General features: G+C 50.6%; 6 protein-coding genes across 7 annotated transcripts; 3 read left to right on the forward strand and 3 right to left on the reverse strand.

Moving 5' to 3' along the window:
- Nucleotides 1-18: 18 nt before the first annotated feature.
- Nucleotides 19-8541, forward strand: LOC120953833 (synaptotagmin-11). 2 transcript variants are annotated; one of them, XM_040374128.2, is made up of 3 exons: nucleotides 19-687; nucleotides 5570-6290; nucleotides 6867-8541. In XM_040374128.2, the coding sequence occupies exons 1-3, from the start codon at nucleotides 648-650 to the stop codon at nucleotides 7546-7548; spliced, it is 1443 nt and encodes a 480-aa protein (XP_040230062.2). In that variant the 5' UTR covers nucleotides 19-647; the 3' UTR covers nucleotides 7549-8541. The 2 variants fall into 2 exon arrangements, with proteins under 2 accessions (XP_040230062.2, XP_040230064.2); XM_040374130.2 differs by having other exon boundaries at nucleotides 5591-6290.
- Nucleotides 8542-9854: 1313 nt separating this feature from the next.
- LOC120953834 (tRNA-uridine aminocarboxypropyltransferase 2) lies at nucleotides 9855-11039 on the reverse strand. The gene is made up of 2 exons (XM_040374131.2): nucleotides 10771-11039; nucleotides 9855-10699 (listed from the first exon to the last, which is right to left on the reverse strand). Exons 1-2 carry the CDS (start codon nucleotides 10863-10865, stop codon nucleotides 9997-9999), a joined length of 798 nt encoding a protein of 265 aa, XP_040230065.1. The 5' UTR covers nucleotides 10866-11039; the 3' UTR covers nucleotides 9855-9996.
- A 130-nt stretch (nucleotides 11040-11169) lies between these two features.
- Nucleotides 11170-16791, forward strand: LOC120953831 (transmembrane GTPase Marf). Its single transcript, XM_040374126.2, has 9 exons — nucleotides 11170-11607; nucleotides 12258-13200; nucleotides 13287-13579; nucleotides 13652-13882; nucleotides 13953-14060; nucleotides 14406-15329; nucleotides 15420-15566; nucleotides 15641-15837; nucleotides 15914-16791. Exons 2-9 carry the CDS (start codon nucleotides 12981-12983, stop codon nucleotides 16113-16115), a joined length of 2322 nt encoding a protein of 773 aa, XP_040230060.2. The 5' UTR covers nucleotides 11170-11607; nucleotides 12258-12980; the 3' UTR covers nucleotides 16116-16791.
- Nucleotides 16792-17017: 226 nt separating this feature from the next.
- On the reverse strand, nucleotides 17018-18807 carry LOC120953832 (NKAP family protein CG6066). Its single transcript, XM_040374127.2, has one exon. It carries the CDS (start codon nucleotides 18727-18729, stop codon nucleotides 17056-17058), a length of 1674 nt encoding a protein of 557 aa, XP_040230061.2. The 5' UTR covers nucleotides 18730-18807; the 3' UTR covers nucleotides 17018-17055.
- A 300-nt stretch (nucleotides 18808-19107) lies between these two features.
- LOC120948012 (glycylpeptide N-tetradecanoyltransferase) lies at nucleotides 19108-22333 on the forward strand. Its single transcript, XM_040363962.2, has 2 exons — nucleotides 19108-20764; nucleotides 20835-22333. The coding sequence occupies exons 1-2, from the start codon at nucleotides 19670-19672 to the stop codon at nucleotides 21405-21407; spliced, it is 1668 nt and encodes a 555-aa protein (XP_040219896.1). The 5' UTR covers nucleotides 19108-19669; the 3' UTR covers nucleotides 21408-22333.
- A 275-nt stretch (nucleotides 22334-22608) lies between these two features.
- Nucleotides 22609-24848, reverse strand: LOC120948013 (60S ribosomal protein L13). Its single transcript, XM_040363963.2, has 3 exons — nucleotides 24725-24848; nucleotides 23972-24245; nucleotides 22609-23318 (listed from the first exon to the last, which is right to left on the reverse strand). Exons 2-3 carry the CDS (start codon nucleotides 24212-24214, stop codon nucleotides 22908-22910), a joined length of 654 nt encoding a protein of 217 aa, XP_040219897.1. The 5' UTR covers nucleotides 24215-24245; nucleotides 24725-24848; the 3' UTR covers nucleotides 22609-22907.
- Nucleotides 24849-25305: the final 457 nt, after the last annotated feature.

The following is a 25305-nucleotide window of genomic DNA, read 5'->3' on the forward strand; positions in this document are numbered from 1 at the left end:
GCCATTGTTTTGTTTTCCACCGGAATGGTGAAAACGGTGTAGAGCGCATGCGCCTCATTTCAGTTCCGCTTGCTTTATCGATTTGCCTGACGTTGGTGCTCACACCTTCAGCATAAGTGCGACATTGCGGTCATATTGTTCGGAGTTCCGTACAAGCGCATCGCATCCCAAGTATCCCAATTGTTGCCCAGACTGCTGGTGCTGGTGCTGCGTTCTGATCAGTGTTCAGTGCTTTCAAAAAGGATTCAACAATGCTACGCATTGAATACTGGGTGCCACAAGCATTATTCGTTCACTAGTTTGAAGGTGTAACAAAACTCGGTACCGAGGTGGGACGTTAGTGTCGACGTTTGCTAAAAAAACACTTCGTAGGACAACTCCTTTCAAGCGAGTGTGTAGGCGCGCGCGTGCATTTATTTCCTCCGTGTCCGCGTGTGAGTGTGTTTGTGCGTTGGAGGGTGTTTTTGTGTGCTTCAGTGTGTGCCCGGAAGAGATCCCACTGCTGGCTGGATTTTTAAGCAAATTGTGTAATCTCTGCCTGTAAGTTCAGTGAAGTGTCTCCGTGTGGTTGTGTGGGTGGAGTTTGTATTCCTGTCTGAATCCTGTCTCACGTCGGCACAACGGTGGAGTCCGGAATCATCAACAAGATGGGCGACCACGGCCCGGACATGAACACGCTGGAAACTGGTAATATAGGGCTACTTCAATTCTAGGGCATTCTGCCCACGCGGACGGGAACGAGGTGGTTGGAATGAGTGTGTTCGAGCAGCGTGAGGAGGGGCTGTGGGGGAGGTAGAGTTCTATGCAGGAGATATAAATATGGATGTATATATGGAAGGAATTTGGTGTGGAAAAAGCTGGAGCTGCAGACGAGTCTCTGCAAACAGGCTCATACTGAAGGTGAACCAATACATGCACACAAACGCAAACATGCTTGCTTTGATGTGTATGGCACATCGTACAAACATCGGGCATTCCCATGAGCTGACATTAACAATCGCAATCGGGGAGCTCGAGAAGAGGGTGGAAGGGCGGTGAGGAGTGCAAACATTGCACTTTCCGATCATATCACTGGCGGTGGTGCCAATGCACCCGACAGTCGGTCGCCCGCAGTTGCGTGATGTCCGGCGGTACCAATTTTCTCGGTGCCCGCTTGGCTGGCAACACCTGATTCACCTGACCCCGTGAGTCATCCCGGGAAGCGTACAGAGCGTACGCGTCCCACACGACGGCTCTGCTGTGGGAGAGTGGGAGAACGATTTTGATTTGGTTCCAGAAATTAGTATCAGAAAACAAGAAAAAAACACATATCGATTAAGCAGTCCACAGCTGGCGCTGGAACATGATTGAAGAGACGGTGGACCTAGTAGATGCATTAGTTGGGATCATTAGATTTCCATTTGCTGGGCAAGAGGCTGCATTGCTCATTGAGGATACTCTGGATTTCGTTTTGCCATTGATTGTAGATTAAGGCTTCTGGCACCTGTTCAAGGTTTACCTCGTACAATGATGTCGAGGTATTTAGTGGATGTCCGCACGACAGCCACAACCACAACATAACAGGATTATAATTTAGAATATATTACCATCAGATCCCCGCTTAGCTGCTCAATTCCACAGGAGTTTTCAGTTGCCGTTTACTTCTCCAAAGCTTTATGGTCTAAGATTTATGGAGATTGCATCTAGTAGTCTGAGCCAAAAGTGTATAACTTAAGCTTATGGTTTCGAAGCTTCAATCGCTACACTATCAGAAATACACCAACCATCACCATAGTGCTGTAATCTAATCTACGTTCTTCCCTCTGGATTGATTGAATGTATTGCCTTTCGCTGGCCCTGGCCCTTGATTCACCATGAAACAGTCATAGTTTTCGCCGCGCAAGAGCTACCAGCTAATACCACGAAAGTGTCAACTAGCACAGGTACTCTCATAAAACACATTCCGGCTGCAAGTCACGTACGGAATGCAGGACGCGGAATAATCATACCCGTGTTGGACAGAATCCACTCCCGATAAGGGGAAGATATCAAACAAAGACAAAAAAACAGTCAGCTTATTTTCTTTCCCCTATCACAGCTTCTCCCACTCATCCTCATGGGGAAGCGTCTTACTCAGGAAGCTGTTCCTATCGATTGGCACTGCTGGCGTCTCGGTATTACTTGACGCAGCAAAATGCAGTCCTGCCTGCCTGCCAGCTTGCCGGGCGACCGGGAGGTCGTATAACTCCCGCCAGCAAAACCGTAAGCATACCCGCTGTGCTCGTATAAAGCATTGCATTGCGTCCTTGGCTGTGGTGTGCACCCGCAAACCCGATTCTCGACACGCGCCGGCCATGGAGGCCTTTCCTTGAACTTCGATGACAAAGCCCTCTCCGAGTGCTCCGAAGGCAGCAGCATGGGAGCCGCCCGAGCCCGTGGAGGAGGAGGAGGAGGAGGATGCTGAAAGGACGCACACAATGCGGGCACCGTCTTGTTGGGGGAATGGTTGTAAGACACGTTGCATTGCATGTCCGCCTGTCACTTACACTCGACGGCGTGTAGAAATTTCCAACCAGCATTATCGAAAGGGGAGAGAAAAAAACAAAAACAAAAAAGATAAGCAAATGCCGTTTCGAATGCGGACATCTCAAGAGACACGGATGATGGGTGTGCATCTCTGCAATGAGGCAGGCAGTTCCAATGAAGATGTCGGAAGTTGGCGCACCTGAGCGCCACAGAGTTATTCGTGCCGTGCACGAACGTGTAATATTGTGTGCCAACTGCTTGCGTCTATTTTTCCGTCGTTTGCTTCATTCGCTCCCCCGAGAGCCGTTGACCACCAACACGTCTGACGTCCAAACATAGCCCACCACTGCACTGACGAAAAAGGGCAACGCGTTCGTTGATGGTTTCGGCCATCATTACCCGCCCGAACGAAAATGGACCTAAAGTGCGCCATTAGCGCAAAGCTCTTGAAAGGCTGGCAGCAAGAATCGGCAAGCTCTTGCCGCTTCTCGAACATCCACTTCGAGGGAACTGGTACTGGCTGCAGCTATTACCGAAGTGATTAACAGGAGTTTGCTTAAAGCGACGTAATGGATTATCCAGCAGTCGTTTGGAATTGAAAAATGCTGCCACTTTTCTGTAACTGATCGGTGGTCAAGTCGATTCTCAACACTTGAGAAAGCTTCACAAAGCACCAGCACGAAACAACGAAATAATGTACCTTGTTAACCAATCGCTAGTGCCTTCCTTATCGGTGATTTGTTTGTGGCGAAAAGGAAAGCGGCCTCGCACCATCGTCCCCAAGCCCATCAATAATCCAATTAAAGTGGATTTGCATGAACGAGCGCTCGTATTTGGGAACAAACAGAACGCACCGAAATAGCTTTCACTACGCGAATGAATTCATAATTTGAAATGAAATCCTTCTTTGAAGTACGTTTCACGAAGGCAATGGCAATGGAGATAAGCTTACAAAATCTGCAGACTAATCTTGTGCTGAATGAGTGTTTCATAGGGAGGACAGCGATGGGTCTTAATGCTCGGATTTGATTCTATTTTCAGTAGAATGTGTTTTCATTCACTCGGAGCTGAAGTAGAGTATTTACAAGAAGTGTTTTTGCTTTCTAGCACCACACCAAATACAACATTGGGTCCAATTTATGTTGGCTTTTAACATTAACATTGGCTTTTCGTTGGTTACGTCCTACAAAGGTTAAATAAGCTATCCAACCGCTTGTATTGCTATCCCAACTCCACACCGGATACGCAGTTTACGCTCCCTTGTGGTGCATCCCTGGGTGGTGCGTGGAAAACCCAAATGCTAGATGTTTTTTGAATATTTTATAAACAATCGATTGGTGAAAGTTAAGGACCGTTGCCGACCGTTTACGCATCGCGCCGGGGACATAGAGAGAAAGAAGGCGACCCCCATATCATTTGGGAGCCACTAAAATGTGTGAGCCAGCTCCTCGGAGGAGCTTGGATGATCGTAGCACGTGTTACATTGGACGCAAGCTGTGCTTCTTGGTTCGTTTGAGCCGCTGGAAGCCGTTTTCGTTTTTGCTACTGCTGCTGCTGCTTCTCGCGGTAGAATGCCTTTATATTGCTCCCAGTTGGAGTTGGAGGTGAGTTGGTTGAATTTTTGCTGAGCTCACTGGTGGGTCGGCCCCGTCCCAAGTCCCAACCACGGCTGGGCTAGAAAGCGCAGGGATAAGCGCAGAGAAGGTCGCCAAAGTCGTAAAACGCCAAAGCATATTGCAATGAAGAAACAAACCTTTCAGTTCTATGTGTATGTTTTCGACTTTATTTCGTTTTCTACTTCGAAAGAATGAAATGAACGATTGCTTTTCCATTACCATTGAGCACACTGGGAGTAAAATAGAAAACACGAAAAAAAAAAAAACTCGTACAAGTCTAGATTGGAGGGTTACGATAAGGCAACATTTGCAATTAAAATTGTTTTGGCAATTAACAGAACACCTTCACACAGTCGGAGACGTTGGAATTATGTATCATTTTCTAATAACGACCACCACACGCTCCGCGTACGTTCGTTCAACGCAATTTGGTCTGGAAGTACTTGTCCATTACATGGTTATATTACAGCATCGACCAGTTGCGGGATTACTTACCACCACTGGCATGGCTGCTACTTATCTAAACCACCCTGCTCGGTCGGCTAAAACCGATAAGGAAAATGACTTTCCAACGAAATTAGCACACCCGGGACAGCTCAGGATGAGATGATCCGTTGCGTAAGGTGGCGCGAGCCGGGAGCTTTTTCCTGCTTAAAATTAGCAAACCAGGTGGGCGCTGAGTAAGTGGTAAGACCTCCTTGCTTTAATGCTGCGAGAAAAAGCTCATGACTTTTAGCTGAAATTAGCTGTTAAAGCCCAATCGTTTGCGTAAATTTATCATAATTTCAATTTAATAAACACTCCAATCCACAACACTGTTGTAGTTGTATTTGTTGTTAGTTAGTAAGGGAAAACCATCCTCGCGAAATGGTGCCACACATTACGGCTTTACGAGGGTTCGCAACGCGTAGCAACGTACGCATTGAAATATGACGCAGGAAAACCCGATGCCATCAACCCGCCCCTACTCGGGGGGCCTATTCCGCGGATTCTGTTGCTTTCAATTTGACGCACCACTTATCGTCACTTAGTAGTCCCTCCACCGTCTTCTGCCCGGTAAATGGTTTCTTTATGGGCTGCTCGCGGCACATCATTTCGGGGGGATCTTGTAATGCTGCCTTCCTTCCCCGAAAGCCAGTCTGGAAGTAAACGCGGGCTTCCCAGAATCAAACAATGAACCTGCCAATTGGCCCCCCGATACACCAATGGATTGGCTCTGACGAACGTTTACGATGCTTTGGGGGGATGTTTTCGCACCGAATTTTATGGCCCGCGAATCGGCCCCGATCTGGAATGGCCGTCTAAGGATTCCCGAGCCTGAGTGTGACCTTTGGCAGGCCTTCCTCTATTGCACACTCGATTCCAACCCCTTCCGGTACCCGTCGTGCCACCGCGGCACAGCACCCACTCTCTATCTACTCTTTATCGCACGTTGCCGTTCATTCCAGATTACGTTGTGCTCATTTCAGTGGTGCCAGCCGTGCTCGGGCTCACCGCAGCCGCCATACTGGCCGTGACGGCCTGCTTCTGTGCCCGGCGCTTCCGCCGCCAGCACAAGAAGGCGGGCCACGAGGCGTCCTCGCTGCCGTTCCAGCCACCGCGGCCACCGAAAGCGGTCCGCTCGCCGAGCGGCCAGCCGCCCCAGTATCTGAAGAAATCACCGTCGCCGACCAGCATCAAGCCGCTGCCGGGCCACCTGCCCGCCCAGTCACCGACCGACCAGACGACGGCCGCCGGCGGAACGACCGCAGCAACGACGACGACCACGCTGGCCACAACCACCACCACCACCAGCATCGTGCCACCGACCAAGTACACCGAGGAGAACGAGCTGATACCGAAGAATGCGCAGCTGGAACCGAAATCACCGGACGTGTCGGAGCTGGGCGATCCGAGCGCGTGCGAGAACGGGGACGGCACCGAGCACGGCAAGCTCGGTACGATCGTGTTCAAGCTACGCTTTCTGGCCGACCGGAGCGCGCTGGTCGTGTCGGTGGTGCGGTGCCGCGGTCTGCCCGGCAAGAACCACGGTACGGCGGCGGCCGAACTGAGCACGATCGGGGGCGGCACGATGCTGTGCAACGGGAGCGCCAACGGCAAGCAGACGGCCACCGATCCGTACGTGAAGCTGCAGCTGCTGCCCGACAAGCAGCACAAGGTGAAAACTCGGTAGGTAGCAAAGCACTGCTGTCAAAGCTGACGCTTAGAATGTGGCTGGAGAGAGTTTCCCCCGGATGATGACACACCTTTGAAGATGTGCTCTATAAGAGATAAGGACAAAAGCGGCCACAGACAATCAATACTGAAGGTCATCTCGAGCTGGGCAATAGAAGTTGGTTTGAATGTCGACATGCCGAGTGTTGTCCCCTAAACCACGTGTGGCAATAAAACTTGCGCCACCATTTTTCGCCTGCGGAGGACGATAAATATAGATGTGAAGAAAGTTTGCTTTCTCCCTTCCTTCCCAGAAACCGAGCCGGGAATTGAAAAGTAATCCATTTAGCGTTCCTTTTCCGTTTCTCCTTCTTCCAACTCTCCTGGTTGGTTGGTTGGCTGGTTGGAAGCGCAGATGTTTTCCAAAAATAAACCCATAATCTGCAGCCGGAGGCTCTTCTGTGCAGCAGTAAAATGGGGAAAATGGGAACAGCCCGATGCGGTGGTGTAATCGTCGGAATGGGTTTTCCCACTAACTTATCACTTATCTCTGTGTGTTTTTCTTCTCCATTTCACCTCCCCCCTCCCCAGAGTGCTACGCAACACGCGCAACCCGGTGTATGATGAGGACTTTACCTTCTACGGACTGACGCTGAGCGAGCTGGCCGGCATGTCGCTGCACTTCGTGGTGCTGAGCTTCGATCGCTACAGCCGGGACGACGTTATTGGTGAGGTTGTCTGCCCGCTGTCCGGTATCGACCTGCAGCAGATCGAGAACCAGCAGGTAGCGCTGAGCCGCGAGATTCAACCGCGCAGTCTGAAGATCCGGGCGCAGGGCCGTGGCGAGCTGCTGATTTCGCTCTGCTGGCAGCCGGCCGCCGCCCGGCTGACCGTCGTACTGCTGAAGGCACGCAACCTGCCGCGCATGGATGTGACCGGGCTGGCCGACCCGTACGTCAAGATCTACCTGCTGTACAATGGGCAGCGCATCGCGAAGAAGAAGACGCACGTGAAGAAGCGCACGCTCAGCCCGGTGTTTAACGAAAGCTTCGCGTTCGACATACCGACGACCGAGGGGGCCGGCGGCGCCACGCTGGACGGTGTTTCGCTTGAGCTGATGCTGCTGGACTGGGACCGGGTCACCAAGAACGAGGTGATCGGGCGCCTCGAGCTGGGCGGACCGCGCAGCAACGGTTCCGCTCTGAACCACTGGAAGGAGGTGTGCAACTCACCGCGCCGCCAGATTGCCGATTGGCACAAGCTGCGGGAATAGGTGGCCAGCGGGCGCTATGAGCATGCAAAAGGCAGCGGAAAGTTACCGCAAACAGTCATCTTGTTTCCGTAAAACACTCTTCGATCCACCTTGTTATATGACTTTGACCAGGCCCTCTCTTTTCTCCCCCCCCAATGACTAAATGTGACCCCTGAAATGAACTGAGCATTCTTGAGCAGACGATAGACAATGTGTAGAAGCATCACGCTATGCCCTTATTCACAAGAACTCATCATAGGCCAGGCACGTTTGTTGCGGCAAACATATGAATCACGTCAAATTAACACATTTCATCTGGTAACGAATCTACACCCCTACAATAGTTATGAAGCCCACTATCTGTGCATCTGTAGTTTGTAGCGCCAGGCTTTCTGCGTGGGGGTTTTCTAGTGCATCCACATCACACCACCACCACCACCACCATCAATTTTTATCACTAGGAAGGAGCTTAGAAATGGAGATGGATATAACGGGACAGAGATTTATCGATATACATATATACAAGCCAACTGATACCCTCTATATCCGATGACGATGCACGTATATCCATGCTGAGGGCATACATCTAAAGTACAGGAATCGCTATTCCCATGGTCTTGCTGAGATCTTGCTGAGTACAACTGAACTAGAAGTTGAATTTGCACCCACTTTTCCGAACCGATCACTCTCCTCGCTTCTGCCGAGAAAAAAGGGGGTTAGCAAAATTAGACACGAGAGACATAACATTGATCGAATCCAATGCACACCGATTGCGTCCACCGATGCATCATCACTTGCACCCGTTGCTACTACGTTCACGTGTGCTTCTGTGTAGTTCTCGCACTTGGTGCCGTAGTGTTGTGAAGCAAAGAGCGAGAGAACGGGGGAGAGAAAGCCATGCTACTACTAAATAGGCATAACATTTTGGAAACTACCCAAACACACCCACTCAACATATATTTACTCGCTACGCGTAGATGATGATAGACAGTAACAACAGGCAAACATAAGCAAGCAAATATGCGAAAAAAAAAAGAAACAGAAACAAGCCCCTATAAAGCTGCCCCATAGAGGCGTATGCTGCCCGGCTATTGGTCAATATTTAGTGGTAGACTCTACGCTGATCCCATCCTGTCTTAGGTCCTAGGCGTAGCAGGTTATGAGAACGAATGGTTCTTTATGAAAGAGCCCAAGTAAGGACACCATTAGCGTTAGTGGGATGTGTATGTGTGTGTGTGTGTGGGGGGGTTGCTGGAGCGGTGGAAATGGTTGATGAAACCGCGCTTATGTATGTATTATGATACGAGAAAGGGGAAAGGATAGGGCCCATAGGAACGGGGATTTGATGATAAACGATGGTCTAAGTAAGTGTAGATGTTAGTAACCGCCAGTAATTAGAACCTTTTTTTAGTACTTACACAGGAACCATCCGTTGGACGGGTCCTGGTTGTGTTCCTTATGCCATAGAGTAATGCTTCAGTGATTTGTTCTTTGTTTTTACATAGTCGGTAGTACCTTCACGTTAGTTACCACAAAGCTGAGCAGACAAAACAAGTATGTTAAACCCTCCTCCAGTTCATGTTCTGCTAAGGCCCCGTAACGGTACTCTGGTGCCGTTGTAAATATTTTGGAATTTTGGTTCAACCGACTCCTAGAGATAATTTCTTTGTCGTTTTTGTTTTGTTTAAGCATAGACTTTAAACATTCCATTTCTTTGATCCAATATAATAAAACCCCTTTGGCAAGCGCAAATCAAACAACGTAGAATATGCTGTGAATATCGTAGTGCGTTAGTGATTATTTTATGGCTGTAGCTTTTCTGGAACTGGCTGTAAGGCTGTTCCGGCTGCGAGGAACGAAATTGCATGCGCAAGAATGTGGCCCCAGCGCGATGGTGCAGATATTTGTGGCAATGATGAGTCTCAATTTAAGGTAACAGTGATTTCAGTTTACAGTCCAAAGATGTAAGTGGGTGTTTGCTGGCCGTTTGCTAGCGAGCGACGATTCAAAAGCAGGCCCAACGGAAGCTACCCCTATGGACGATTGTACGTACAATTCGACGGTATCGCGCAGGAGCTGTATGATCAGTTTGCTTCAGTGCGTTGTTTTAGTAGCTTAAGAGATTGGGACACTATTATATTAACATGCGAGAAAGCAAACAACAGCAACCAAAAACAAACATTGTTAAATTTGAATTTGAATATTTAAGATGCTGCAAGGCGTGCGCACGCGCGCGATAGAACGGCGTTTGCATAGCGCCCAACGGCGCCCAAAACCATACATTACAAAGATGGGTCATCAATAGTTCTGCTCTGTGTGAATGTATATATACACATAATAAAGCTATGCTCTATTTTATGTTACGAAATCAGTACAATACAAAGTGGTATAATAAAATGATTTAAAAAAAAGTAAAATCATCGTGTTCTGATGCTGGATTTACCGCGGTAAAGAGTTCTGTCCCTATTTCTACGTCGAGTGCTTCCGTTCCGTCCCGTCCGATGGGTCGTCCTTAAAGTTGTCCGCGTGCTTCAGCAACCGATTCAACCGCCGCCCGATCAGCTTCGGGTACTGGTTGTGGCGGATCAGGAACTCTTTCGACTGGTGCGTGACTGCCCCGTTGGCGAGCTGGTACTGGCAGAGCACGTGCAGCGGCTGGAGCAGCTGCTCCCGGTATCGGTCGTCGCGTTCGAGCGCGCTGAGCGCCTGGATAGCCGTTTCCAGCGTGCTGAGACAGCCTTCGGTCGGCTGGGTGCGGATGATGTAGCTACTCGTGCCGGACGATACCAGCTTCACCTGGCGCATTCCATGCAGAGCGGTCGAGCAGTGGTAGATAGCTTTCGCCTGTGGCCACGTGCCATCGAGCAGGATCAAATTGTACGGCCCACCCGCCGGATCGATTTGCTCGATCGGGACCGAGCTGGCGCTGGGATAGAGCAGCAGCGACCGTTTGTCGGCCAGGATCGCCTCCAGCTCCGCATCGTGCCGGGTATTGGGGAACCTTTTGCCCTTGTAAATGAGACACTTGCCGGGGGCGAGCCCAACGGACAGCATCGGGGCGGTGCGTAGCGATCGCTTCTCTTCGGCCGGATGTTGCAGCAGTACGATGCGCCCGGCAGGATTCAGCGGCTCGGGGGGTAAAGCGGCACACCAGCACACTTGCACGGGCCGGCTGGAAGCGGCGAACGGTGGAAGTCAATCCATTAAGCAATCCATTTAGCAAACCATTTGTTGCAAACTTACCAACATTTGCTGCACAGCGGCCTCATCCTAGGCGGGTCTGCCGGAATGTTGGCCAAATCTTCCCAGGCCGATAGCTCCAGCATAACGTCAGCCATTTCGCTTCGATTACACTTTTGTTTGCTACAAAACAATTCCCCTACTTATCACTGAATGCTTCCGAACTAAATGGAATTTGTCCGCACTAAACAAACTTATCACAGGTTGCCAGATACGGTGTGTGTTCCATTGATAATCGCACTCCGTACCAGTACCAGCCGCACACGGTTCCCGTGAAGAGATGTAAACAAAACCGCCATGTGTCAGAAAAAACCCCCCTCACGCCTGACAGTTCGCGCCTGTCAGTGTGTGTGCGTGAGTGTGTGTGTGTGTCCGAGCGCCGTGAATTGACAGCAGCGAACGCACTGGAAGAACGGTGCGGTGTGTGTTCGTGCTTCTGCAGCGACGTTTTGTCGTCGTCGTTATCCCCGACAGCTCAAAAGGCGAGTTACATCACGCGATTTCACAAACGCAGCAATCGGAGCAAACAATTTGCCCAGCGAATCGTCCCCCTTTGCCGTGGTGCATTGTGCTGTTTGTGAGTTTTGTGGGTAAAGAAACGGCCATTCCCCCCGTTGTGTGTGACCTCGGTGCGACGGGCAAGTGGCAGCACACAATCATCACCGAACGGTAGCGAAAAGTGCGCCGTGTGCGTTTTCTAGCATGCTCTAGCGCAGAGAAAAACGCAGCCTGCCAGGACATTCCGTCATCATCGGTGAGGAAACATCATCGTCATCCGCAGCAGCAGCAAATTGGGGCGCCGCTTGCTCTTTCCGTCGTAGTATGACCGAATCAAAGCAGGTTCGTATCCGGAGCGGAACGGTACAGGAGGGATGGAGGGGGCACGGGGAAAACACAACGGCGCACCACTCACCTTCATTCATTGGGCCGTGTGCTTTATCAGCTCCCAGCACCACGGGTGGAACGAACCACAAACGAAAAAAAACAAACCGTGCTCTTCTTTTACCTTTTGCGTCCCGCTTGCGTTCTGTTATTCTTCACGCCTTTCCGCTAATTATCCGACCCACCCACACACACTCAGTGAGCCATACAGTTATTTGGAAAGAACTGTTCGGCGAGAGCGCAATTACGATGTATCGTTCCCGAAAAAGATCATCTTGTTACGCCTGCCGTGGGCCATCCCCCAATGCCTACGTCGTACTAGCTTGCCTCCTGGCTTACCTTGACCGTTATGTGCTTTTTGTCCGATCTTTACTGGCTGCATTTTCATTCATCCGTTTCCCCGCTTTATCCGTTGCTCTTTATCGATTGTTTTGCATTTCCCTCCTCCTCTTTTTTCCAATTTGTGTGTGTGTGTGTATGCCAACAGTAGTTCTACGACCGACGACCGTGCACCATATCCCGCCATGCCCAGCGACTGTGCTTTAAACTTCCCAGTACGGATCCTTTTCTTATGTTCTGTTTTTTTCGGTTTCTCTTTTTATTTTCAGTTCGTTGCTTAATGCCAGAGTGTTAGCGAGCGTGAGATAGAGCAAGACGTGGTTCCTCCCGTGTGAACGTGTAGATAAGGTTGAGTGCACACACTGTGAAGAACGTCACAAACAACCCCCACCCATTACCGCGATTCCTTCCAAAGGCTCCTTTTGTGTTGTGCCGTCAAAAGTGGCTTTGAATGCGGCTGTTTTCCCGGCTTTAGTTTCCACAAAACACATACACACCGGTGCTCAGTAGGCTATCATTTCCGTTCGGTTGGAATCCGTCTACCAACCCCTCTCCGTTCATTCATACGTTCCCTGCTTGTGCTGCGAAGTGTGGTGGACGTGGAAAGCAAGGAAAGGAAGGATTGATTCTTTCGAACCTGTTGTCGCTTTTTCCTTTTCCTCAACCTAGCGCCACAATCGAACCGCTTGACACACTCGCGCAGAGGATAAGCGGTCCACCGGAAGGCGGGAATTAGAAATATACACGGTTTTTGTATTTGTCTGTGCGTGTGTGTGTGTGTAGCACAACGGCATCGGTATCAGAGATTGTGACAAAAATCACCAAAGCGCAAACTAAAGCGCAATTGATTCGTATTGGAGACGTATTTATTTAGCAAAATTGTTGCCCGTTAAAAGCCGTACCCAATTGTCACGTGTCGTGATCGCTCTCCCTCGTTTCGTTTCGTTCGGACTGCCAATCCCGCCAATTTGCGTACCGATTTGTGCCACCCCATGGCAACCTACCTGAACCGCACACTGTCGATGGTGACCGGCAACGGAAACGCCTCGATGTACGATACGGCCGCCCTGATCGATCCGAACGCCCGCACGCTGCACAACAATGCGACCGACGTGTCGCCGCTACAGATTTTCGTGCGGGCGAAAAAGAAGATCAACGATATTTTCGTCGAGATCAATGATTATGTCGTCGAAACGACCGGTTTCATCGAAGGTGAGAGCGAAAAGCGAGGGTATGTGGGGGACGTGTTTTAGTTTAATTGCCATATTTTTTTTTCTTCTACGCTTCCCTTCTCGCAGCTGAACTACCCGCCTCGTCCGAGATCGTCGACAAGGCGGAAGCGGAACAGTTCAAAAGCTATGTGCTTAAGGTGCGAGGCATCCGGGAGGTGCTGGCGCGCGATAACATGAAGGTGGCATTTTTCGGCCGCACCTCGAACGGCAAAAGCTCCGTGATCAATGCGATGCTGCGCGATAAAATTCTTCCCAGCGGCATCGGCCACACGACCAACTGCTTCTGCCAGGTGGAAGGCATCGATGGTCACGAAGCGTACCTGGTGAAGGAGGGAAGCGATGAAAAGCTCAACGTGACCGTAAGTATTCCGGTGCATGGGTCCCCATCATCGTCCGGCGGTTGAAAAGGTTATTATTTGTGCAAATTGCAGTCCGTGAAACAGCTGGCCAACGCACTGTGCCAGGAGAAGCTGTGCGAAAGCTCGCTGGTGCGAATATTCTGGCCGCGCGAACGGTGCAGCCTGCTGCGCGATGACGTCGTGTTTGTCGACTCGCCCGGTGTGGACGTGTCGCCGAACTTGGACGACTGGATCGACAACCATTGCCTGAATGCGGACGTGTTCGTGCTGGTGCTAAACGCCGAATCTACCATGACGCTGGCGGTAGGGTTTTTGCGGTGCGCGTGAGGCAATTGTACAAAACATTAATTCAAAACTATTTTTATATCTGTAGGAAAAATCATTCTTTCACGAAGTGTCCACCCGTCTATCGAAGCCGAACATTTTTGTGCTGAACAACCGCTGGGATGCGTCAGCGTCCGAGCCCGAGTTTCAAGAATCGGTAAGTGTTTGTTACGCGGGACTATCTGACCCATGTGCTCCATCGCTCATTGCTTCCACGGTGCGTTTATTTTTCTTCTAACCCATCTACACACATTTAAAGAAGGAGCTGGAAAAGGTAATGAAATGCGTTTCGATGCACGGTTACTGTTATCGCTTCTTAAACGAACGCGTTGACCATGCACGCTTTTCATTCTTTTCTGTCCCTGTGTGCGTGTTGTGCGTGTGTTAACTTTCTGTTTCCCCGTACCTACAATTATATATTTTTTGCACCACTACATGTGTTAGAAGAAGCATACCCAAAAGTAATTGCAAACGCTGACCGAGCGCTCATGTCTTCCTTCAGGTGAAAGCTCAACACCAGGAGCGGTGCATAGATTTCCTGGTGAAGGAACTGAAGGTCGCCACACCGAAGGAAGCGGAGGAGCGTGTGTTCTTCGTTTCGGCACGCGAAACGCTGCAGGCACGGCTAAAGGAGCAGGAAGGCCTCCCAGCGATAGCGGGCGCGCTGGCCGACGGCTTCCAGAACCGCTACTTCGAGTTCCAGGACTTTGAGCGTAAGTTCGAGGAATGCATTTCCAAGAGTGCGGTGCGGACCAAGTTCGAGCAGCACAGCTCGCGCGGCAAAAACATTGCGAGCGATATGCGCATGATGCTCGACAGCATCTATGAGCGGGCGAACGTGCTGCGCAACCAGAAGCTCGAGCAAAGGAAGCGCCTGACGGACCGGATCGCCAGCACGGAGACGTCGCTGATGCAGGTGACGCGCGAGATGAAGATGAAGATCCACACGATGGTCGAGGAGGTCGAGCAGAAGGTGGCGAAAGCGCTGAACGAAGAAATCTGGCGACTGAACGTGCTGGTGGACGAGTTCAATCTGCCGTTCCACACGGATCCGCTCGTGCTGAACGTGTACAAGAAGGAAATCAATGCGCACGTGGAGAACGGGCTGGGGTCGAACCTGCGCGCCCGGCTCAGCACGGCGCTGGCGATGAACGTGGAGACGGCGCAGCGCGAAATGACGAGCCGCATGACGGCGCTGCTACCGTCGGAGAAGATGAGCGCCCAGCAGCATCAGGTGGTCGTGCGCACGCAACCGTTCGAGATGCTGTACACGCTCAACTGTCAGAATCTGTGCGCCGATTTCCAGGAGGACCTGGAGTTCCGGTTCTCGTGGGGCATTCGGGCACTGATCGCACGGTTCAATGGGAAGATCCGAGCCAGCAATCGGAAAGCGATCACGCACCATCGCCAGAACAGCAACATGAATGTGAGTTTAGTTGATGGAGGGGACAATGGCCGCCTTGTACAGAACATGTTAATGAAAGGTAATTTCTTCTTCCCTCCCTCCCATCGTTAGATGTCACAGGTTCTTTCTCCAACCTCACCGATGTGTCTTATGCCGGAGAACGAGCTGATCACGAACGAACAACTGTCGGTGATTTCGAAGGTGGCCATCGCTTCGATAGGATCGCAGGGAACACTCGGTCTGGTGGTGGCTGGATTGGTAAGTCTCTAGTAGTGTTTTATATTATTTAACGTTCCGAAACATAAACTACATGCTTATTTTTCCCCCTAAAGATGTTGAAAACCATCGGCTGGCGTGTGATAGTCGGCGCCGGTGTAATATACGGCAGCGTGTATCTGTACGAACGATTGTCCTGGACGAACACGGCAAAGGAGCGCAACTTCAAGAACCAGTACGTAGATCATGCAACGCGCAAGCTGAAGCTGATCGTTGATTTGACCTCGGCCAACTGCAGTCACCAGGTGCAGCAGTAAGTAGCGCTCGAAATTCATTGCTTCATCTATTGCCTATTTTAAAATTGCTCTCTATTTTAATGTTCTATTCAGGGAACTGTCCAGCACTTTCGCACGATTGTGCCGGGTGGTGGACACGGCCAGCACGGAGATGAACGAGGAACTGAAGCAGATCGAGAGCTCGCTCGGGGTGATCGAAACCAACCAGAAACAGATCAAGCTGCTGAAAAACAAGGCGAACTACATCATGAACGAGCTGGAAATCTTCGACAGCAACTACATCAAGGCGAATTAGATAGAATCGTTGACTATCCCCTATTTCTTGAGCTCCTTGCGCCGGTGGATGGGCAACAGTGTAATTGCCGTTTAGATACAAATGTTTCCCGTACCCGTATTGGTTCTATTTTTTATGGATTCAGGAAGGGGGAGAAAAAAGCTCCCCACAAAACAAAACAAAACGAATGTGATTTTTTTTTTTCATTTTTTCATCTCGGTTGGGAAAATCGAGCACAGAAACGTTGGAAGCATTGTAAAGCAAGTCCTAGTTGTTGAGCAGCTATTGTTCCGTAGCACACGTGCGTTCCTTTTTGCGCCATAGAAAGGGGCAATAATGGTTCGGCTGTAATCGTACTAACCCAAAGCAATGTCCTCAATATCCTCTGTTAACAGCACCTCCGGCAGGAGTGCAGCATATTTAATGTTTGTTTCTATAGTAGGCAATAGGCAAATGAACGAAGCAAGGCGAAACGACGCAACGCTTTTAGTGAGGGGATGCGCTCGCAGGATGATGGCGCAATGGCTGCGCAACGGGGTGCGTTACAGGTGGTGCGCTAGACGCGAAAGGAGCAGGTAGAGCATCGCTACTTCACCCGTGCTGTATGATACTATTTAATGTACTGTGAATTAGTAGCAAATATCTATACTCTTCAAACCCGTTGTTTGATATGTAAAAATAACACAACTAAATCGAATCGTTCTCTCCGTGTTCACGTGAATAAATGTAGTTTGCGACGCGGTGGCGGTACACCGGAAGAGCGGACGAGCGTAGCTACCAATGCGGCACGTGATCACACGTTTGCTGCTATAAATAGACCGTTGACGCGTGCATAGCATCGATAGGATACTTTTTACAAAATAAATTGGACAAGCAACAGAAAAGAAGAAAAAAAACACAGAAAGTCTTTGTTTTGTACAATTAAGTGAGTTTATTTCAATGCTTCTCAGTTCGGGGCAGTTCATTTTTTGTTCTCCGACAGCTTGGCGCTGATCATCTCCTTGAACTGGGTGAGGATTTTATTTTCCCGCTTCTGCCGCTCCTCCTTGCTGAACATGGCCAGCGCTCGCTTTTCGTCCGCCGAGTAGATCTGATTTTCCTTACGTATACGGACGGCCTCCATGCGGCGGTGCCGGCTGCCGCTCATCACGTACCCGACCTGCTCGAAGTTTGCGATTTCGTCCGACGTTAGACCGATTTCACCACGGCGCGGGATACGTTTGCCCTCCGTGACGTACGCTGCCATGGCCGCACCTTCGCCCGGCAGCAGTGCGCGTCCGAAGTCTTTCTGGCTCAGGTTGCCGCTCGTCTTTACCGGCCCGACCACATTGTCCCCGTCCTCCTCGGCGGAGCGGGCCTGCGAGCTGCCGGCCGTCTGTGCGCCAGAACCAGTACCCTTGCCGGCCGCCCGGGCCGTAGCTTCCGATTTTTCCACCCAAACCTCCTCGTCCTCCTCGCCGGACGATGAAGACGAGTCCGAGGAGGAGGAAGAAGGATCGGACGACGAGGAGGACGATTCGACCTTTGCTTTCTTCGCTTTCTGTTTCTTCTTCTTCTTTGAGCTCTTGGACGACTTTTTGGACTTTTTGGACGATTTCTTCTTTTTCTTGTCCTTTTTCGACCGATGTTTGGAGGATTTTTTCTTGCCCTTAGCTTTCGATTTCTTGTGCTTCGTGGTGCCCCCCTTGGCAGGTTGCAGCTCCTCGTCCGTGCTGTTGCCTTCGGGCGGTGAATCGCCCCACGCCTCCGGCACTCCCTCGGTACCAATTATCTCGCGCTGCAGCCGGCGCGATTCCATGAAATCGTTATCGACCGGGTCACGGTTTGGCCGGCGGAAGCTTCTATCGACGTTGCGGTCCGAATCGTGCGACTCGTACATGTCGTGCATCCAGCGGTTCGGTGGCCCACGATTGCCACCGTATTCGCTGCGCTGACCGTCATCGTCCGGGCGTTCTCTGCGATCGGTCCGGGAGTAGGCTCGCCGCGCACGAGGACTACGCGACCGATGGCGCACATTGCCAGCACGATCATCGTTTTCATTCCTTCGTTCATCCGGACGCCTCGTCCGTTCCCCGGAACGATCCCTTCTGTCCCGGGGTGTACGGGACCGATGACGCCGATTTTCCTCCCTCGATGGTTTCGGCCGACGTGAATCCTCCTCGTGGCGGCTCTTCTCCTCTCTTCTGCTATCTCGCGATGGAGCCCTCCTACCCTCCCGGGCAGGGCTCTGTGAACGGCGTTTGCGATAATAGTCTTCTTCGCGTTGCCTTCGCGGCGAACGCGAATCATTCCGTTTGCGCTGCCTCTGGTCGGGACTTTTCGATTGTCGCCTCCGGTCGGTATGGCGCTCTCTTAGCGAGGCTTCATCCCGGCGCACTTTGGGTACGTCTTCTGTCCGCTTCGGCGATCGTGATCGCCTTCTGCTGGACGATTTGTCCTCGCTTCTTCTGCGATCATTGTGGCTTTTGCTAGGCCTGTCCCTTGCGTCGCTGCTGGCACTGCTGCTACGGCTGTCGCTAGTAGGGCTTGCGCTACTGTCGCTGCTGGAAGTCGAGCTGGAACGGGAGCTTGATTTTCGGTTGCTTCTTTTCTTATCACGCTTACTGCGGCTGCGGGAGCGGCTTCTCGATTTCATATCTATACAACTTGATCAATACTTTTCTAATGTGAATACGAGACGCGCGCCTTGGGTGGTGTTTGTTTCCATTCGGTATTTTTTTTAACAATTTTCCACCCGTTGCCGATTTGTTGACAGTTTCGATTGACAGGTGAGGTTGATTGTATATTTCCATCTGTATTTAAATTGTCGCGTGGATGACAACACGAATTTAATGTATTTATGGTATAATAATAATAAAAACAACATCATGTAATTGAGTAAAATTTAAGGAATATAATGAAAGGTGAAATTAATCCTTTCACTTCCTTTAATTACATTTATTTACAGCTTTTTTTTTTAACGACCGAGTGTCAAACGGGCCTGACAATGCGTGTGTGTTTTTGTTGGAAAAAATCGAACACTGCTCGCCCTGTGTCACGCACACACTTGACTGCCTATTTTTTGCACAAGCGCTCCCCGGTCGTGTGCCGTCCGTCGTAATCGCTCGAGTACGGTCAAGTGTGGTCGGAAGCAGAAACGATTTTCCTCAGTTTCACCCAGCGCCCTCGAAGCAAATCACGACCGTCGCGCTGCCAACCTCAAGTGGAAAACGGCTGTTACCTTGAGGGTCAGCGGGTTGTGTTGCAAAGTGTCCGGGGTTGCATGTGTGCGTACCACGAACAGAAGGGCTTGTGTCATCATCATCATCGTCATCCCGGAGGGAGTAGAAGGAGCGCGGATAGGAGGTGGTGGTTGTTCGAAGCCGTTCCGTACGGATATCGATCGCGTGATAGCAAAGGCTTGCAGGGAAAGTATAGACAGCAGGCCAGTGGCAGCAGAAGCTAGACAAACGGTACGGTGCAGGAAGTTTTCATTAGCGTGATTGCAAGAGCTCGAGCAGTGCAGAACGTGCTGCGGCAACGTAAGGCAACGAATCTTTATTGCTACGAAAAACAGCGGTGACCCCAAACCAGCGATGAGTGATGAAACTGGTAAAGCGCTGGCCAGCGAAACGGCACCAGCTGCTACCACTGCCACTGGAAGTGGTGAGGTGAGCAAAACCGGCAAAAAGAAACACCAAAAAGGACCGGCCAAGGAAGAGAAACCAGTGCCTGTGACGAATGGTGAGGTGTCGGCGGGTGGCTGCACGGAAGAACACCAGGCACCACCAGGCAGTGGGAAGTCGAAGAGCAAGAAAAAGAATAAGAACAAAGCGAACGCGGCTGAGCCGAGTCCGGTGGCTTCCTCGTCTGGAGCGGGTGCAGCGGAACCACCACCACCACCACAGGTCAATGGGGAGGCGGCGGGGCATGCGGAAATGGTTGCCGAAGGCGGCGATGGTGACGGAGGTGACGGGGGTGGCCCGTTCACCTCGAACCCGGACGCGGTCGATATGCTGATGAACGTGCGGGAGGTGCTGGAGCGTCTAAAGGTGAGCACGCGGTCCCTGAAGCCGGCCAAAACGTCGGAAGAGGCGCTGCACAAATCGTACAAGTTCTGGTCGACGCAGCCGGTGCCGCGCATGGACGAGAAGATCCTGGCGAACGAACCGATCGAGGAGGACAAACCGATCAGCGAGATCCGGGCGGAACCGTACGCGCTGCCGGACGGCTTCACCTGGGACACGATGAATCTGAACGATCCGCTGCAGCTGAAGGAGCTGTACACGCTGCTGAACGAGAACTACGTCGAGGACGATGACGCCATGTTCCGGTTCGACTATCAGCCCGAGTTTCTGCAGTGGGCCCTGCAGCCGCCCGGCTGGAAGCGCGAGTGGCACTGCGGCGTGCGGGTGGTCAAGTCGGGCCGGCTCGTTGGGTTCATATCGGCCATCCCCGGCACGCTGAATGTGCACCGGAAGGAGCAGCGCATGGTGGAGATCAACTTCCTGTGCGTGCACAAGAAGCTGCGCTCGAAGCGGTTAGCGCCGGTGCTGATCCGGGAGATAACGCGGCGCGTCAATCTGACCGGCATCTTCCAGGCCGTCTACACGGCGGGCGTGGTGCTGCCGAAGCCCGTCTCCTCCTGCCGCTACTGGCACCGTTCGTTGAATCCGAAGAAGCTGATCGAGGTACAGTATAGAGGCATTATGCGGTATAGTAGCAAAACGGCCCAAATGACCCATTTTTGTTTGGTTTTAGGTAAAATTCTCCTACCTGTCCCGCAACATGACGATGCAACGAACGATCAAGCTGTACAAACTGCCGGATCAACCGAAAACGCCCGGCTTCCGGAAGCTGTTGGAAACGGACCTAAAGGCGGTACACAAGCTGCTCGAATCGTACCTGCAGCGCTTCAACCTTACCCCCGTGTTCGACGAGGCGGAGATGCGCCACTGGTTCCTGCCCCAGAACGGCATCATCGACTGCTTCGTGGTGGAGGATCCGGCCAAACCGGGCACGATCACGGACATGGTCAGCTACTACACGCTGCCATCGACCGTGATGCATCACGCGGTGCACAAGTACGTGAAGGCCGCGTACAGCTTCTACAACGTGTCGACCCGCACGCCCTGGCTCGATCTCATGAACGATGCGCTCATATCGGCCAAAAACCTCGGCTTCGACGTGTTTAACGCGCTCGACCTGATGGACAACAAGCAGTTCCTGGTGCCGCTCAAGTTCGGCATCGGCGACGGCAATTTGCAGTACTATTTGTACAACTGGCGCTGCCCGAGCATGCAGCCGGAGGACGTCGGTTTGATACTGCTGTAAGGGACCGAAAAGGGGCGGCGTGGTTGGGGGAATGGGAAGGCGTGGAAAAGGTTGAACCTTTTCTCTCTTTTCTTTACTTTCCCGTATGCTGTATGATTTGCGAAAATGGACCCCCGATTGGTACGATGGAGCAACCAAAGCATTCGAAGCGTTTTGTTTTTTTCACCCGAGCGCTTACCGGATTATTGGGGGAATAGTAGTAGGGCTGCGGTAGTGGTGGTGTTGGTGGTGGTGGTAGTGGAGTTAGTAAGCTGTGGCGTTTTGAATGATGTGTATCCCTTTGTTGTCAGCATGCATCACCGTAAAGCTACGTCTTTTGTCAGCCTCCATTTCTTTCCCAACTGGGGTGTCCACCAAACAATGCGTTCTCATTTGGCAGTGGAATAATCGTAGCGTTTTGTTCGGACTGTACGAGTCCTTTGCTAACGCTTTGCTGAATCAAACAGTCAACGAAACAGCATGACGAAAAAACAAATCAGGGAACCCGCAATTTGCTTTACCATTGCTCGGTTACGTATATTTCTTTAGCAACGTATGCACGCTGCCTCTTTTCAAACACTATGCAATAATAATACGTACACGTTGAGGTGGAAAGGACATATCCGCTACTCTACTTGGTGTCGGCAGGGAATGGAAACAACCCCCAGAAGAGATGTTCCGTTTTTTATCTTAAGTTTTTTTTACCATTGCTTCCTTCGCTGTTACCGCAGCGACGGTAGCAGGTTCAAAAGTGTTTGTAATTTTCATTTTTTTTCTTCATTTTTAACGCAGTAGGCATTACGAATGCAGATTGTACAGTGTGAAGGTGAAGTGGTATACACACACACCGGAAGGCTCCCGGAAGAACGTAATGCATGTGTGTTTTCGTTATTTCACGAATTATCCAGTCAATAAAGTGAACGGTAAAGCATTTTCTGTCATAGAAACATGGACCAGTGTACGTTTGCTGCTAGGTGAATGAGAAAGAAAATAGAAAATACTAAGAATCGGCCTCTTTTGGACAGGAAATGCCACGAAGCTGGATTATTACATCCAGCAAGTCACATTACAAGTGAGTTACTATCTATTTCCTAAACTGAGAGTAACGTAGTTCATTGTTGCCTGTACAAAAACAGCACACATTGGTCATGGTTGTGATATTTAACACGACTCTACTGTCATCATTATCCATTCTTCAATAAGTACACGACAACGCACCATGTGTTTGCTCCTTCTCGGCAATAAATTCACTCATCAGCGAGTAAGGGGAATAGTTTTTTTTTATTATTTGATTTCACTCCTTTCCGCTCCGAAGTGTGTGTTGTTACAACTGTGTCGCGCCCGTTGTACAGCACAGCGCAACTGCGCACACGATCCAAACGCGTGCACAGGCGGCACAGTACAGCAAGATGATGATTTTGACGGTTGACGGAGCGGGAGCAGAAACGAAATAGAGCTAGGCTAGAGGAAGGAAAACAGATGCACGCTCCACCCATCTCATCTCACATCCAGTGTTTTTCTCTACTTCTTGCCCTTTCCTGCGCCCGGCTGGTTGTTTTCGTTCTCCGCCGCATCCTTCGCCTTCTTTGCGCGAGCGCCGAAGAAGCGCGCGTTCAGACGCGCCTGACGCAGGGCCTGGAACGCGTTGAACTTCTTCTGCGCTTCCGTGATCGGTTCCAGCGTCACCTTCGGGCGCGTGTTGCGGATCGGCATGACCGTGCGCTTCATCTGCTTGGCCAGCTTGCACTCGTCCGCGGTGGCCTCGCCCTTGCGCGGCTTCTTGTTGCGGTGGATCGGGAACAGGATCAGCTTGCTGCGGTACTCCTTCAGGCGCTGCACGTTCTCCTGGCGGCTCTCGACCGATTTGTTCTGACGGCGCGGATCGACCGCAATGCCGATCGTTTGCGCGAACTTCTTCGTCAGACCGGCACCCTGCAAGCAAGAAGGAAGGGGTAAAGTTGAAGTTAGAATCAATGGATGAACTTTTACATGGCGGGTAACATGGGCCCGGTGGTGCTTCACAGCAGCGATTGAAAGCGATCTGTGTTTTGTCGCTTGTGGTACTCTAGCCTCCGTTGTCCGCCGAAATCCCTTCCATTGAATGGGAAGAAGATTTCTACTAGGCGGCAATAGAGGCATATGTGTTTGGTTTCACGATTGATTTACATTTGCACTGTGAGTCCTTTTGCCTAAATAGTATGCCCACTTTATCCGGCACATACCATCCGATCAAGCACTCCCCCGAGTTATGGTCGCTCTTGCCCCAACGGTTAGCTTGCGCCAAATACAGCCAGAATCGGCTTGAAAGACACAATCGTAAGTAACCTAGGGCAGCTTGGTCGGAATTAATTTTCTTTAAGTTTTGCTTCATATTGGTTTGCGTGTTTTCACTGTGAGTCCTTTTGCCTAAATAGTATGCCCACATTATCCGGCACATACCATCCGATCAAGCACTCCCCCGAGTTATGGTCGATCTTGCCCCGACGGTTAGCTTGTGCCAAATACAGCCAGAATCGGCTTGAAAGACACAACAAAAAGTAACCTAGGGCTGCTACGGCATGCACAACACTCCGCTCCTTCCTTACCTTCAGCTCGGCGAGAGTGAATCCACGACCCGCACGGATCTTGGTGTTGTAGCGTTGCGACGGGCAGTGCACGATCGGGCGGATCGGACCCTTGGCCGGACGGGGGAAGACGGCCTTCGCCTTCTTGATGCGGTTCTGCCTCCTGCGGTACTTGCGGGCCGGCTGGTTGAACCAGGTGCGAATGTGCCGCTGCCAGTACTTATGGAAGTGGCCATTCGAAATCATATGATTACCCTTCACCATCTTGACGGGTTATTTGTTGTCTGCCGTGTGCCTGCAATGGAGGTGAAACACACATGGTTAAAAGAGATACCGAACATAGGCGATACATTCACTGCTGGCTGGCATCGGATGGCGTATGTCAAAATGGATGCACACACGATTGCTACGTTGTTGGGGCCAAGAGTCGCACCCCGTGCAAAACATTACAGAAACTACAATTTACAATCGAAACTTTCTTCTCCAAAGCTATATTACATTTAAAAGAACAGTAATTTATGTCGGGTAAGCTTGAACACACTGAACCGTAGATCATTTGAGCGCACTCGCCACGAATTCGGCAAGGTACGCGCCGCTGGCAATAGGAACGGTCGCGCCACGGTTTACATATATCAAATTTTACACATTTTCCCAACCACGAAGCAACGCGCACAGCATCTATTTCGACAGAGCAATCTAGCGAACACAGATTAAGCCACCGAAAGTACACAACAGCGTTGATTTTACGGTAAAATTTGATAAAATTCTTCGCACCTCAACAAAAATGTGTTCAGACAAACACCATAAAGGCCGGAAAAGAGAGAGGTAAAGTTGTTTTCTCTGACAATTGGTGACGGCGCGTGACAGCTCTCGTACTTCCGTTTAAGCACGGGTGACAGCAGTGCTGCCAGCACGAGCGAAGGCAAACAGTGCGTTTATTGGCGCTGAAAAATATTGGAAAAATTGTTTGATTTAATAATTTAATGCAAGTTGAACGAATGTTTTAAATGTTTGAATTGTTTTAATGGCTTTTGAAACGAAAAACACATTCTCATCAATCATTTTGCGCGAAAAATAATGAATCGGGAGTGTGCGTTTTTGAATGCGTTTTGTAATTTAAATTGGCAGTTGACCCGCACCAGTGGATTCGTGAGACAAACAAAATAAAAAAGGGATTTTTTTGTGGATTCGTTCCAATTGATAACTCATGTTATTCTTTTCATACGGTTTTTGTTCTTATTTTAGTATGTATAATTTGTTTATTATTAAATGAACCCATTTAATTTAGAGGCATTAAAATTGAAATTGACATGGTCTGCAGTCAAGTTGGTGCGGGATGTGAAATATGTCGGTGC

This window comes from Anopheles coluzzii, chromosome 2 (assembly GCF_943734685.1).
Source record: "Anopheles coluzzii chromosome 2, AcolN3, whole genome shotgun sequence".
Taxonomy (NCBI): domain Eukaryota; kingdom Metazoa; phylum Arthropoda; class Insecta; order Diptera; family Culicidae; genus Anopheles; species Anopheles coluzzii.